We start from the raw sequence: 16603 nt of genomic DNA on the forward strand, positions 1-16603 counted from the left end.
TTCGTGGGAGATGTGGTAATGATCATTAGTAGGTTCAAGAGCGTATATTAACCTGTCTAGTGCAACTTAACCTGATTCTAGCCAAGGGCCTGGCCAGCATATAGTGCACAACTAGCGTCGAAGGAGAGGAGAGTCCGGAGAGGCTTGTCGCACACCTCTTGGACGATGACCGGAATAATAAAACCGAACGAGTTGGCTGCGTTGCTATAAGCTTGCTTTCAGTGGATGGTGGGTTCGAGCCTCACAATCAGCAGTCCTAAAAATGGTTTCGCGTGATTTCCCCATTTTTCACACCAAACAAATTCTGCAGCAACTGCCGCTTCCTTCCCGGTCTTTCCTATGTCATCATCCCCGAAGAACTATCTGAGTGAGCCATTTTGACGTTAAACCACTCTGAAGTAAAAGACCACGTTACAGCGACGTTTTTCGAAGACGCCGAGGTGCCAAAATGTTGTCCCGAGGAGTACTTCGTGGTGTCGGTACACGAGGCTGGCGTATATGAACACCTTAAAATACTACCGGTCTGAGCCGCGACAGAATCTCAGAATGCCAGCGTTTTACAGTCTGCACCGTTCAGTTCGCACCCATGGTGTCCAGCATGCATTTTACATTGGCCTATAATCACGGATATAAGAACACAGGATGTAATGTTGGAAGACCGATGTCTATTCATCTGTTGAACGGAAGAGTATACCCTGTCTAGAGAAATAATAATTTCGTATGGCTGTTTCTAGCCGAGTGCAGCTCTTGTAAGGCAGACCCTCCGATTAGGGGGGCGGTACCTGCCATGAGTAGGTAACTGTGTGTTATTGTGGTGGAGGATAGTGTTTTGTGTGGTGTGTGAGTTGCAGGGATGTTGGGGACAGCACAAACACTCAGCCACCGGGCCATTGGAATTAACCAATGAAGATTTAAATCCCCGACCCGGCCTGGAATCGTACCCGGGATCCTCTGAATTGAAGGCCAATACGCTGACCATTCAGTCAACGAGTCGGGCCTAGAGAAATGAGTTGTATATAATGAAATATACGGTGGTCATAGAGCTGATCTGTAACCAAATGTTCAAGAGCTAGACAGCTTGCTGTCATCAGTTTCGAGTAATTAACCTAAATGAATGTGTTGCTTGATACTTTGTTTTGTGTAGTCTGTTCACAAGTAAAACGTAGTTTGCGCCTATAACTGAAAAATACGTCGTGGAATTAGAATTAAGATATATTTTTCACCATTATGCAGAGATACGGGGTGAATCTTAGCGGTAAACAATAATCATGATCACTATCTGTGAACCTCCCATCACTCCCTCTTACTATCTAAGCTATGCTAGAATGAACGTAATTGCATATTTGTTTTCTCTAAATGTGTAAGGTGATGGAAGCGTCGTTCGTTCTTTCCTTGGGTGGGAGGGTGGAGGGATGAGGTAGCTTCGTGTTGGTTTTGGCATAGATTAGTGTAAGGGACGTGGTGCACCTTTGGTAATCAGGTCCAAGTATGAGCACGTGAGGTTATTGTTCCTTTATTTGTTGTTGTGCTCAACCAGTTGCTTTAAAAAAAATTCCACAGAAAGTCTAAAGCAGAAATTATTCTTAATACAATATGAGCAATAACATTTCCACCTACAGGACAAAAATAAGACTGGGGTCATAAACCCGTTCATGCATATTTAACCTCTCGCTCATTTTCTCTTACCCTAAACGCCCTTTCCGTGAGTCTATAAATCTAGTAAATATGTGCTTCATCTCTGTATCCCCGAACATAACTAGGCTTTTTCCAGATGGTGGAAGTTTTTATGTTTTAAGCGCTTTAAATACAGCTACTAGCCTGATATATTTTGCGTGCATTAAGGAAGAAAAGAGGTTGAGATAACCATCTCACAATCGGCCAGAATTCTAATCAAGCAAGAAAAATAATATAGAAAAAACTCTCTATATATTTAAAAAAGTTTATAATTCTGTTTTTGTTTAAAATAATGTAGGTACGTATTTCGAAGTCTGCATTGCGGTTTACTGAAACTACTACTTCCTTTTTTCCTATGCCGTTTATTCCCACCTCCTGTGGGGTCGCGAGTGGGATGTATTTAGCACGTGTTGACTTGGGTTAGCATTACGCCTGGGTGCCCTTCCTGACATCAATCCTATGTGGAGGGAGGTATCCAATTACTGTGTATCTGTTGTGGTTGATAGCATGGTGTACGTATCAAGAGACGTGTATTTAGATTATGTGCCTTAAGAGCTGTTCAGTCTGTCGAACACACTAGTACAAAACACAATGTGTAATACTATAACATGCATGTAAAATATAAACACTATTAAACAAAGAATAAAATGTTTCGTTGTACAAGAACATACTCAGATACTATCAAATCACTAAGTTATGCGCATATATGTACAACATTGTTTAAGTTGCGTAAACTTGTCAATAATTGTGAATTGGTAATGTTATGAACAAATAATTAATGTACTGTTTTAGTCCTTTACTGTCAATTTAGTAAATTATGGAACTTTCTTGTACGTTTCTTAGCTGCTGTCGTCCGTTACCTTCAGCAACTGTGTTTGGACTGACTCCAGTTGTCTTCCTCCGCTCTTGGTCTTTGTAGCTAAGTAGAGGAGTGAGCAGAATTTATTTTTTTTGCCATTTGTTTTTACGTCACACCGACACGATAGGTCTTATGGCGACGATGGGAGAGGAAAGGCCTATGAATGGGAAGGAAGCGGCCGTGGCCTTAATTAAGGTACAGCCCCAGCATTTGCCTGGTGTGAAAATGGGAAACCACGGAAAACCATCTTCAGGGCTGCCGACATTGGGGTTCGAACCCACTATCTCCCGGATGCGATGAGCAGAAATTTTGTAGGCAATAACTCTGCTTCGTGAAGAGGGGAGGGAAGTAGGTGGGGCGATGGGAATATCTGAATTGATTTTTACAATGAGCGAGGGGCAATGCTTCATCTTATATTTTTGTGTATAAGGGAATAAATGTAAGTTAATGATTTTTAATGAAATGAAAGTAAGGAAATGAATTAAAGTACATTTGTAAAATTTTACTTTCATTGATGTTAAAATGTCTATTGACGAACACTATGCGTAAGTTCAGCGAATTTAATACAAGTTATTTTTTTACAAGTTGCTGTACGTCGCAACGACACATACACTGTAGGTCTTACGGCAACGATGGGACCGGTAAGTGGGAAGGAAGCGGCCGTGGCCTTAATCAAGGCACAGCCCAAGTATGTGCCTGGTGTGAAAATAAGAAAACACGGAAAACCATCTTCAGGGCTGCCGACAGTGGGGTTCGAACCTCTACCGAATGCAGCTCACAGCTGCGCTCCCCTAAGCGCAGGCCAACTCGCTTGGTAATTTACTACGGATATGAATATCCTAACCCACATTCCGGACATTTAAGTCAGAGTAGCCTCCTGTGGGATTCATTAAGTGCTAAACCAAAAAACTAGTATGAACATTAATTTAGTGGGGCGAAAAGGGGTGAATTCTTTAAAAGTAAAGCACCCGTTGACAAGGTTTCGCAAGAGAGAAAGGATCAGTCAATCTCCATGATACTGTAGTTATGCGTCTGTTCCCTTGCCGTCTTCGTTAGATTTTATCTTAGGTAGAGCCCCATCTTCGCAGACGCTCAGGTCTCCTATACGGCCTCAACTCTCAAGACCTGCATCAGGCCTCTCCGGAGACCATACGCCATTATTTCATCTGTTCGCATAGACTAGAGTTTGCAAGCGAAAGAGAGACGATGAGTCAATCTCCATGAGAGTTGCAGCTAATCCCAAATTTTCAGTCTCGTTGTATGATGATGGTGATGATGCTAGTTGTTTAAAGGGGCCTAACATCTAGATCATCGGCCCCTAATGGCACGAAATGAAACGAATTTAAAATAATCAGCGGACCCAACTCACAGTACTAGAAAATTAAAAATAATTCCAAAATCGATCCACTGACTAGAATTCGAAAAGACGACGACGAGCAATGATTATGAACTTAAAACAATCAGTGGATCCGACCTGCAAGGCCTCACTTTCCCAGAAACTATATTAAAACAGTAGTATTACTGACCAAGGGACAGCTTCCAAAGCACAATCGTGAATCGATTATGCTTGTTGTCTAAAGTGGTCCAAAATCCAGGTGAACAGCTCCTTAAAATGATACTTATCGCTAGTAAAGTACGAGGGCAGATCAGAAAATAAGCTGCACTTCCCAGTTATGGCCATTTATTACACCACCTATACAACAGCAACACGACTATAACGACATACACTGTAACGTCACTTTTCCACATAGTTTCCAAGAGACTCCAAACATTTCTGCGAACGCACAACCAACTTGTCGATGCCGGATGCATAGAAATTTCCTCCAGCGTTCTGCAACCACTCGGAGACAGCGGCCTTCACCTCCTCATCGGTCTGGAAACGTCGACCACCGAGCTCAATTTATTTTGATTTTACCTAACAGATGAAAGTCACAAGGCGCTAGGTCGGGACTGTAGGTTGGATGTTGCCAGACCTCCCAGTTGAAACGCTGCAACAGTTCTCTCGTTTGGCGGGCCTTGTAAGGTGTTGCGTTATCGTGCAACAAAATCACACCGACGCTCAATTTCCCCCGGCGCTTCTCTTTAATCGCTTTACGCAACCGGTGCAACGTTTGACAATACGACGCCGCGTTAATCGTCGTTCCTTTCGGCATGAATTCCACGTGCAGCAAACCCTCCATGTCAAAGAACACTGTCGCCATAACCTTACCGGCTGAAGGTTGAAACTTGGCCTTCTTTCGTTGTGGTGATGAGGAGTGCACCCATTCCATTGATATTCGCTTCGTTTCGGGGGTGAAGTGGTGGACCCGTGTTTCGTCGCCTGTGACGATTCGCCGCAGAAACCCGTTACCGTCTGCGGCATAGCATTGCAAAAATGCCAGGGAGGATTGGAAACGTTGTCCCTTGTGCTCATCGGTGAGAAGACGTGGGACCCATCTTTGACACAGCTTACGATATCCAAAGTCCTCGTGAACAATGGCGAACACACTGCCATACGACATGTTCATACGGTTTCTCTCAGTTTAATGCGCCGGTTCTGTCTAATGATCGCATTCACACTGTTGACCTTTGCACGGGTCCTGGATGTTGCGGGCCTGCCTTCGCGATGGTTGTCCGTGATATCCGTGCGTCCGGCTTCGAATTGCTGACACCACTTTACGATACCTTGCCAGGAAATGGCCCGCTCCCCATACACAGCACTAATTTCACGATGAATGTCCGTGCAATTCTTCCATTTGGCCCATAGGAATCGGATTGTCACACGCACCTCATATTCGGAGTGAACGTCCAGTTGACGCGCCATTGCATTTGGCCGCTATTCACACAATACTAGACGAGACAACACAGCGACCTGCCTAACAGACGTGTGGGCAGTGTGTCCCTTTCTCCGCTGTGCCCACGGTTGCGACACACAGCGCGCTGCTGCGGTGCGTAAGTGCAACTAACCTTTTGATCCACCTACGTAGAACCATGGTATTTCTCAAGTTGCGGTACTAATCAAAAGTAACGTAGACTCACGGTGTTCCAAACATTATGGTACTACTCACAAGTATTGTACGTCGCACAGGCAACGCAGGCTTATGGTGTTTCACACATAATGGCACCATTCGTAGGCAACGCAAACCCATGGTGTTCCTCACATAGATGTACTAATCACAAGGACTCGTCTATCCCGTGGTGTTCCTCACATAGTGGGTATCAATGAGAGGCAACGCGGACGAACGGTGTCACTCATATAGTGGTACTGATCATAGGAAACTTCCAGATCCGTGGTGTTTCTCACATAATGGTACTAATCACAGGTACTGGAAACCGCTCTCTGCCGCTACTAATCACAAACGTATTGTGTACCTACCTATTGCGTCCCACCACCCACAAGGGGTAGTCTCGTTGTTTAAGCTCCGGTGAGGAGCCAATCAATAGAAAGCAATGACAGTACTCACCTAAACGACGTAATATTATAAGTTTACATGTGTACATTAATTATAGGAAAATTTCATCATAATTAACGAGCCAAGAATCGAATTTATATATATCTGATTTCATAAAATAACACCTTGTTAGAGATAACGTCAGCAGAAGAGTGTTCACGAAGTACACAGAATATGGCGCCCAGGACGTGTAGCAAAATTCACTGGATATTTTTCTGCCTAAGAAACATAAAAATATTTCAATATCTCTACACTATACTGGATTAGAAGATCTGGTTGGTGGTGGCTCAGAAATATTGGTCAATGGCAAATGCATAGAATCTCACCAACTTTAAATATAATCAGCTGAAAACCTACATATACATTTAGTAATATAAAATATGGCAGGATGATATTTCGTAGAACAGTTTTGACATTTCTCGTATTCACTGAAACAGGTTGAAATAATCTCCAATCGCAGACAACCAAGACAGAGTATAATAATTTCCCTTTGATGTTCTACTTATATTTATACCTTGAAAACCAACAGATATTATGGAGGTATGTTAACAGAGGAACAAAAATATTAGTCATGCGGTGATAGAAGGAAACATTTATTAATACATTTTAAACTATCACAAAAGCAAGAAAATTCCTCATGCTAGTTTCATGAACCAATTATTATATACAATTTAGAACAACAAAATAAATATAGAGATTTGAAAACCATACTTGACATGCCAAAATGTATGGGGTATCAGCATAAGAGTATTACACCTTTCTACGAAGAAAACCTAATCTAGTTCACTGGGCATTCATCCCAGACTTGAGCCCGAACTACCATAGATCAGATAAGAACAGCAGACATGGGAACAACACTCAATCCTGTCGCTGTTTGCTTTCCAACTCTCAACTTATATAAATGCAATGACTTGTAACGTGGGTGAACGTTCTCCGGTTCGATACGCCTCGCCGCTAGCTCTGTTTACCTTCGAGTGTTCTAGCGGGTATATTGATGGATAAACTCCAGTGGTGGAGTGTCGGCCTCCGGATCAAACCCGGCATAGGCCATTCGGCACTCCATGTCGTACGATGTCGGTTACGTAAAAGATCGGTTGTGATACATTCGGTATGAACCTGACAAAATTAAAAGTCGGTCACAGATGTCCGGTATCTTAGTAGAGTACAGTGGAACGCGAGGCATTAAGGCAGCTTTAATGGCATCAAATTAAAGTGCCTGCACTCGGTAGCTGAGGCCATACGATTTTAAATTCCACCCATTTTCAATCACTTGTACGGCCTGTACTGCGACTCTCAGATAAACAGGCAGATACCTAGGCTGCAGTTTTGCAAACTAGACGTTAATTATTGTCTTAAGTTCTATCAACGGATTTCAACGACGATGTTGTTATGCGGAAGATGTAGTAACATTTTATTGCGTTGGTAACAAGGTTACTGAAAATATAGTGAAATTTAGCGCGGTGGTATACGTGTTCCCTAGTGTTTTCGTTTGTTTAACGCTATACCTTGTGAAATGTTATTACTAGAGTCCAATATCAGACTGTCATTAAGCTATAATGTGCCAGTTCAGGTCAAAAACAGAATTAGGACTGAAATCTACATATACGAAGAAATGTTAAACTATGTAACGAAACTCAGACATTGTTGTAGAAAATAAAAAGGCTGAAAATGTAACCTGGACGCAAAAGGTTAATATTCAGGTTGTGTAACTTATCAATAATTCCTACCACACGATATAATTTTGTTTTTTGTCTAATAATATTTACGAAGATGCGCGTTACAGTGAAAGTAAAGTTTATATTCGTAATTAATGCCACAGTACGCAGCGCAGAGTCATTTATTATTAATTCAATTTATTGTTCCTAATTTTATAGGTATTTCGTTTCTTTTTTTTTTTCCAAGACAATGTTAGAATAGTAACTGGCAAGCATTCGTCTGACTTTAGTGTAAATACTTATTAGCAAGTTGTTATGAAGTCAATGAATTATAACCTTAACGTACTCATTTGAAGGACGAATCGCCATGAACAACGTCGCATACCTTTACTCCATCTGTGCGTCGCGGATATATTTGGAATAGAACCCAAGCTTTTGACACGCACTCTAATGATTATGAAATGTGTACTATCACCTCTACTGCCCTCCCGACTAACAGTTAGAAGGTAAAATAATGTTGGACTATTGGGACTCAAACCCATAAAATCACTGCGGGGCAGCATCAAACGATGTAGCCGCAACGACTACGGCTACATAGAAAGCTTGCTGTTGAATTGCTTGCATGCAACTCATATTCAGTAGCAACAACTTGCTAGCTTGGGAAATCTTTAAACATTCTGTGATAGCTGGACAGGAAGCATGATGTATTTTACAAATATATACACCGAACCATAGATTACATTACAACAACTTATTTTTCGTATAGCATCATGCAGATGTAGATTCACCCAGATGTGTAGCCATCTTGATTATTACAGTAGCGTCCCCGATAGGAACAAAGTCCCAGATAAAAGCGTTAACTGCCTCTCCAACTTCAGCACAGCTAAACTCGAGAATATTCTCCCTGCCTGCACTTGAACGAAAGTCGAAACGCGTTTTCAACCGAAGTTGCAGATAAATGTGCAAACTGCCATATACATTTAAACCGCACTTTTATCTGGCTGTCGTAGTACAGACCCTTAGTGATACATTTTTCATTATAATTGTTATTTTCCTGATCTAGAAAAATTGTCTTTTCTTCATTTCAATATAACCAGAGTTGTGACACTACGTCTATCTTCTGTTACATGCAAAATATTTCTAGAACATGCCGCTGATGAGAAAGCCTATATCATACTTATAGTTGGAGAGGAAGTTGTCATTTTATCGTCATTCCTCGATGTATTGTACCTAGTAATTAAGTCTGTGACATGCTCCATAACTGAGTGCTCAGCTTATTGTCCTTCGGTCTTCGGGGCCTCGGATTCAAGCCCCGGTCGGTTGGAGGGATTTTCATCTTTAGTTAATTCTCTTGACTCGGGTCTGGGTGGTCGTGCTATCCCAGACATTCCTGCAACTCTTACACAAAACTACTTTCCACCACATTAACACACAACAATTCCCCATAAACGACAGATGCCGTCCATCCCCGTAGGAGTATCCAACTTATAAGGGCTGTACCATGCTAGTAATAAACACAAGAAATTATTATTATTATTATTATTATTATTATAAGCCTGAATGTTTCCCTTCACAAAACCAACGACATGACCCTGATACTAGCACGTCCGAATGAGTTTTGTTGTGGAGAAGTAAGCTGAGTGTTAGGATGGTTAAAAATCCCAGGCCATTTCCCTTCCTACATAATTAATTATTTAGAATAATACAAAAAGCAATACAGACACCGCAGCTACGTTAATTAGACAGAATTGCAAACATAAACACGGAGCTGGTAACCAGGGCAAGAAACAACAATATCACCCCCGAGATTAGAATTTCCTAAACATTACTGTTGCTCTCCAATTGTTCAAATCTAGCCAGGGGATGAGTTATGGACCGTTTTATAATAGAGGTTTAAACTTAAGATTGAATTACACTGTAACTAGAGTTTAAACCAACATTGAGTCTTACAATATTCTGTTTAAGTTAAACCGAGGTAACGAAGGAAACATACGATCCTGGTAGCAGTGACTGCTGAGAAGAGATGACTATCGATTATATTTTGTTTACTTCTGATAGAAAAATGGCGTATGAAAACCATAAACGTTGTCCTAATTTTATTTCCAAGGAAATAAGGAACTGATTGTACAATTAGTACGGAAATAAGTTTTGCCCTGTGATATTTCCATGCCAGTGAAAATGAAAACCTACAACCTATTTTCCAGTCATTGAGCGGATCAGGATGGAATGAATGAAACCCCCATCTTGCGGCGAGGATAGGAATTGTGCCGACTGCCGAGGCCTGTCGCACTCCTCTGGTCCATGCCAGTGTTTATGTTATTTTACAACAGTTTCTCTAACGCAAAAGTGGAATTGTGTGTTATAGGAAACTACCAATCGGTTAGGCTCGTTGGATGAATGGTCAGCGTACTGGCCTTCGGTTCAGAGGGTCGCGGGTTCGATTCCCGGCCGGGTCGGGGATTTTTAATCGCTTCTGATTAATTCTTCTGGCTCGGGGACTGGGTATTCGTGTCCGTCCCAACACTCTCCTCTTCATATTCACACAAAACACTACACTACCAACCACCACAGAAACACGCAATAGTGATTACATCCCTCCATATAGGGTTGGCGTCAAGAAGGGCATGAGGCCGTAAAACAGGGCGAAATCCACTTGTGCGACGCAGTTCGCACCCGCGACCCCACACGTGTGGAATATAGTGTACCTAGTGTTTTCTAAAATTATACTCTTGACATCACAGTTCTGTAAAAATATAATTTTTAATGTATTGTTTATCTCCGCTTACAGCACTGGCAGAAGTGTTCGGTAATCTTCTGCTTCCTGTTAAAGAAATGCTTCGGAAGTCAACGATCTATACCCAATATGACATTACTTTTTAATCTTGAGGTTGAAATATCTATCATCTACGAACAACACACCGGTGAAATGGCCAAGCAGAAATTAAAGACAGAGTAACATGAGCAGTGAGCAAGGAACACTCTAGGTACGATGACCGCCAGGCCGACGTGAGACAACTTGGTCCCTCGACAATACACCAACTCGTGCTCGAGATGGCTCCCGCCAACAAGGTTTTGAGGTTCAGATTGTAAACATAGCATATAAATGTTCTATATCATTCACACAAACACACATAAATAAAAGCACACACACACACACAAATAGAGTACAGGTTGATGAAGTACCGCACCATGTTAGTTTATAACGAGAAAAGGAAGTACAGACGAAGAAGTTTTACCTTACTCCACATCAGCTGTTTGCAGGCATCTGCATGTTTACAGCAAACATACCAAGAGAGAAATTTCTATTCTAAGTTAGAGATCGTGCCTGAGATGTTAGAAAGGTCAGTAAGTAGTGAGCCATGTTATGCCCCCCTTCATGTTCGTATATGTCTCATTCCAGTAAGTGCCTCTTAAGCAAATAACTCAGAATTTTTTGATAATAGTTAATGTTTTCTGGATCTTGACTACTCGCGAAATCTACTTATCGACAACAATTACCCCAATTAATAACAACCTGCGAGAAATTTCTCACTACAAATTATAGTTATTTCACTGTGGCAAGAATATGTACTGAAACGACAATGACCCCCATGAGCTACAAAATCGCAGTGTCTAAACCACGTGCATACTGTAATTTAATACTTCAGTTAAAAGTAACACAAAACAAGCACTTCTAAGAGTGTAAAGTATTCATTAATATAGCTGGTTCTCGTCAGTGAATGGCATGAGATTTCTGGAATTGGTCTACCCCGCCAGTGAAGCACACATCCAGCAGCTTATCTGGTTACGATTGACATGGCAATATACAGACAAAAGCACTAGAAGAGCACAACTGTCCACAAGAGACATAAGCGAACAGAAGACACCCAGTTTAGTGGCACTAGAAGCATGTGCACAGTTCCGCAGTAAGATGAATAGCCTCTAAAAAGCATTTACCCTAGCCCAACGTGCATTGAGCGCCTCGAACGATAACCCTGAGCCAATCACAGCCCGACAACTCACCAGGGCGTGTCCTCGGGATTGTCACAAGACGTCACACCACTCCGCTTCGTCGATTCGCTGAACCTAAGAAATAACGCCAAAGATCAGTGACATAGTGTAACCTACGGCCTCTGGCCTGGGAACACACTAGACTGACTTGTTGGCAAGCAAGCCTGAAATAAAAGTCTGAAGGACGCACGATTCTAGGGGGTTAAAACAACACACCAAGGTTTTCTTCAAGAAATTTTCACAGTTTGATCTTAGGTCTGAAAGTGGTGGGAAAAATGAACAACTTTTGAAGTATTTAGAATCATATGCGTAACTCAAAACTCCGTGAATGTCAATAAGAACAAAAAAGTCACAAATCACAATGAATTTAAAAACATAACATGTATCATAAAAAATTGCAAACAAACCAATAAAAATTACACAGATCTAAATAATAATATGACAAAAGATAATAACACTACATACTGTATATACCCTCTATGTTATAGTAGTAACTATATTACTGATAGAAGAGTTAGTAATCCCGACCGATTTTGTTTATTTATTATTCATAAGATGTTATTTCCAAAGAAAACAAGACTTCCCGTTTGCGTGTATTGAAAAATTAGGTCAAACGAAGCAACGGTCTTCATTCTGACTGATGGTAAAATTCCTCACGAAGTGATGAACTGTTCTGTTTCTAAATATTTCCTGTCACAAAGCATTCCTTTGAAGCGAATTAAAGAAGCGTGGTAGACAACTAGCCGTCTCCATTCTTCGAAAACAGCGAGGAAATCGCCCAAGCATGCAGTTAGGTAGTGTTGGGGCAATAAGCACACCGTCTGCTTCTTCCCTAAAGCACTCTTGTTTGAGAGGCAGTAAGTAAGAAAGAATGTTACAGCATGCATTGAATGGCTCTCTTACATCAAATACAATTCATAAAATACCACTGTAAGAAAGAAACCACACTTACAAGTACACATATAAAGACCAAGATTGATAACATTTTTAACAATGAAGTTATACCAAGCTATACTTAGACTATATCAGAGTACATAAGGCGAAGTACTGAAACAAACTACGAAGGTGCACAAATGTGTAACATATTATCAACTATTACGTGTAAACAACAATCAGGTGATCTACACACATGTTATTTAAGAGAAGTTTAAAATGCTAATAATTAAGCATGTAATTTGATAAAGAGTATAAGAATATTACAGCCGGAGTAAGAAAGGCAAAGAACCATTCCTTACAAGAAGTCGTCACAAAGTGCCTCACAGATATGAGTACGTATAATACTGAACAGATAGGAAGTTCACTTATAAACATTGTGTAATGCACTAATTTAGCTGCCCATAATAATAAGTAGACATGATTATGACGCTTGATAATGGAAGCTTGTAAGCATAAATGCACGAACAAAAATAAACACACTGGATGAATGATTCATCTGTGCAGCTGGCTCGTGTGATACAACAGAAACTGCTCCGACCACCAAATTTATACATCACAGGCTCGAAATCCGACAAAGTGGACAGTAATATTCTTCAAAAAACGGTAGGATAATTGTCTATCTCCCAGCGTTCGAACGACATGATTTCTTGTTTGTCGATTGAAATTAGCGCCATCACGAAAGCAAGAAATAGAGGTAAGAAGCATTCCTCTTTGTAAAGTAAAGCAAACTCATGTCCTCGTCCCGAGGTGGTGCAGATCTTATCAGGCACACCCTCAATAGAGGTGAGCAGCATGTACAATTTTAACCACATACACGCCATCCTGCCATTGTTAAATCTCTGGCAGTACCGGAAATTAAACCTGTGCTCCCGAGGATGACAGCTAATAGCGCTAACCGTTAGGCTAGGAAGGCGGACATTCCTTGCCGACAAAAACTGAACGTCCCCTGGAAGATATGGTTGCCCACAACACGTACAGGTGGGAGGATACGACATGGAACATGGGCTTGCCGAGTTACGTTCTATTTATTTGCCCTTATACGGCTACAGGACATAATAGATCCGTCCAGTAGCCACATTGGTTGTAATGTCGTAATGCATGCACTATATTTTCACCGGCGGTCGTGTTATAGTTTCGTGAAGTGTCAACTAAGGCGATAAGTGCTAAATCGTGATCTCCGCCGCTCGCCTCTGGTAACAAGAATTCGAGTCTCGGTAGGGTAAAATATTTTCATGTTTATTTTTCACTCTACATTGAGTTATAATATGGTGAGCCATGAAACTTCCCTTGGTTTATAATGTCATTATTGACAGTGAGTGGGCTTATTCGCGGCCTTGAAAAGGGCCGTTGGGTGGTCCTCTCAGAAAGAGGACCACACACCACCATTGTGCACGACCTCTTCCAGGCGTGTGGCCAGAAACATACGTATTGTAGTCACCTGTCACCACGTACCAAGTCGCACTGACAGCATCCCAGAGAGCGTACTTCGTATTTGGCGCAGGATCGGGCCAGGCCTCCACCATTACTCTCTTTATCTTGGCCCACACGTTATCGATGGGATTCATATCTGCCCCACAAGCAGGCCAGTTGATAAGCTCGACCTGAACCGAACCATTCTTGAACTAATCTGGACGTGTGGATATGAGACAGATCCTGCTGAAATTTTATACTACCACCGGGATGAAGCACCTGCACGGAAAGGACTATAATATTCTCTAAAATATGCACGTCTTGACTGGCGGTCCTATTCAATACTATATCATTATTTGTTAGACACTTTGTGAAAGTTCCTTGTAAGTTCTGGTACAAGCGCACGGTTAGTAACAAAAAGCGAAACTTATTAAAATAAAATAAAAAATTCAGGAACATTCTCAGATGTATACATTCATGATCATGATCATAATCAAGACAGCTTATGAGTGGGCTTATATTTATCTACGTTATAAGAGCCAATAGTTAGGTTTAACGTACAAGTTCAGAACGCTCGCCCGAAATTTCGAATTGCGGAAGAGAAACACTTTCGCCCTGTAATGTCAATATTTTTCTTTCTTTCTTAATCTGTTTACCCTCCGGGGTCAGTTTTCTTCCCCGGACTCTGCGAGGGATCCAGCCTCTACCGCCTCAAGGGTAGTGTCCTGGAGCGTGAGACTTTGGGTCAGGGGATAAAACTGGGGAGAAGGACCAGTACCTCGCCCAAGCTGCCTCACCTGCTATGCTGAAGAGGGGCGTTATGGGGGATGGGGAATTTTTAAAGGGTAGACAAGGAAGAGGGAAGGAAGCAGCCGTGGCCTTGCGTTATGTACCATACCGGCATTTACCTGGAGGAGAAGCAGGGAAACCACGGAAAACCACTTCGAGGATGGTTGAGGAGGGAATCGAACACCCCTGTACTCAGTTGACCTCTCGAGGCTGAGTGGACCCCGTTCCAGCACTCGTACCTCTTTTCAAATTTCGTGGCAGAGCCGGGAATCTAACCCGGGCCTCCGGGGGTGGCAGCTAATCACACCAACCACTACACCACAGAGGCGGACAACGTCAATATTTTACTAAGTTTAATTTAATTAATTTTGTTTAAGTAATATTAAGTAAAGCAGCTTCGGTAGTGGGATCATGTAAGACGAATGGAGGAGGATAGGTTTCCAAGAAGAAGAAGAAGAAGAAGAAGAAGAAGAAGAAGAAGAAGAATGGATTCTGCCATGGAAGGTAAGAGAAGTAGAGAGAGACAAAGGCGACGATAGTTAGACTCCGTATTTAATGATTTAATGATAACGGGTGTAGAACTAAATACGGTCACAGAGCTAGTTGGAAACCGAGGTTTTTGGAGACTCATAGTGAAAGAATTCACAGAGGATTGCAGACTGAACGCTGAAATGTGTAACAGTACATATGTATGTACTGTAGAAGTAATAAAAAGTTGAACACACAAACGAGCGAGTTGGCTACGCGGTTGGAGTTATGTAGCCGTTAGCGTGCATTCAGGAGGTAGTGAATTCGAACCCCACAGTCGGCAGCCCTGAGGAAGATTTTCGTTTGTTCCCCATTTTCACACCGGACAAATGCTGTAACTTAAGGTCAAGGTCTCTTCCTTCCCAGCCAATACCCTGTCCTATCCATCGACGCCATAAAACCTCGCCGAGTCGGTGCAACGTAAAGGTGTATTCTGCCCGAAGGCAGGTCCGAACCTCCGCAGAGGTGTGCCTGAGCCGGAGTGTACGTGTGGCAGGGTGGCCAGTTCCTTTCCTCTCCTCCATCCCCCCCCCCCCACCATCAGCGCGTGGCAACCCATCCAAATATTGACCACGCCCAATGTTGCTTAACTTCGGAGATCTCAGGGGATCCGGTGTTTCAACACGGCTACGGCCGTGGTGCAACGTAAGACAAATAGCAAAGAAAGAAACGGTCAACTCATTATCCTCAGTTCAGGGCCCATCATTCAAATACTGTATTCTATGCCCATCTACGAGGGCTGTAAATAAAGTAGTGGCAACGTGGTCCAGACACTCCCAGAAGATCGGACATGCACAAATAGGATATGGGAGCGATCAGCGGGCACTGTTGATGTGCAGTACCGATTTGATGGATACCCACTTGGGAGTGTTGTTGCTGTGTGGCTTTGAAGTGAAGAGTGTCGATTTTACCGCTCTAAAACACGTTTTCAAAAGGTGATCAACGTTCGTGGATTAAAATATAGGTTGCCCGTGGCAAAAATGCATCAGAATGTTATTGAGGATTACGTGGAGTCTGTGGGGAGAATGCATTACCGTATAGTACTTTTGCACGACGGGTCAAAGGGTTTCGTGCGGGGTCGGAATGAGACTGCGAGTTTGCACCGCACACATCGGCCGAACATTCCTCGAGATCAGATTGATATCGTGAGTGGTCTCGTTTCCGTAGACCACCGACGGACCGTCCGGGAATTATACGTAGAGGCATCTGTACTCCACGCAGTAGGGCGCTCCGTCGCTGTCCTGACTGAACGCCTTGCCAGCGGTCCCCAACGGCTTCCCGACCTTTGGCAAAAGGCAGACTTTGCGGGTGACTACATTGAAGAAATGTAA

General features: G+C 42.4%; 1 protein-coding gene across 4 annotated transcripts in view; it reads right to left on the reverse strand.

Moving 5' to 3' along the window:
• The window catches only part of CaMKI (Calcium/calmodulin-dependent protein kinase I), a 1265700-nt gene that overhangs the window by 486607 nt on the left and 762490 nt on the right, over positions 1 to 16603 (reverse strand). For 3 of the 4 annotated variants that reach the window (XM_067141331.2, XM_067141328.2, XM_067141329.2), the window contains one exon: positions 11622 to 11684. The exons of the other annotated variant lie outside the window; for it this stretch is intronic. In XM_067141331.2, the coding sequence (XP_066997432.1) occupies positions 11622 to 11684 (63 nt within the window). The remainder of the gene's footprint in view (positions 1 to 11621; positions 11685 to 16603) is intronic. 4 annotated transcript variants of the gene reach the window in all.

The sequence above is a fragment of the Anabrus simplex genome, chromosome 2 (genome assembly GCF_040414725.1).
Source record: "Anabrus simplex isolate iqAnaSimp1 chromosome 2, ASM4041472v1, whole genome shotgun sequence".
In the NCBI taxonomy this organism is placed as follows: domain Eukaryota; kingdom Metazoa; phylum Arthropoda; class Insecta; order Orthoptera; family Tettigoniidae; genus Anabrus; species Anabrus simplex.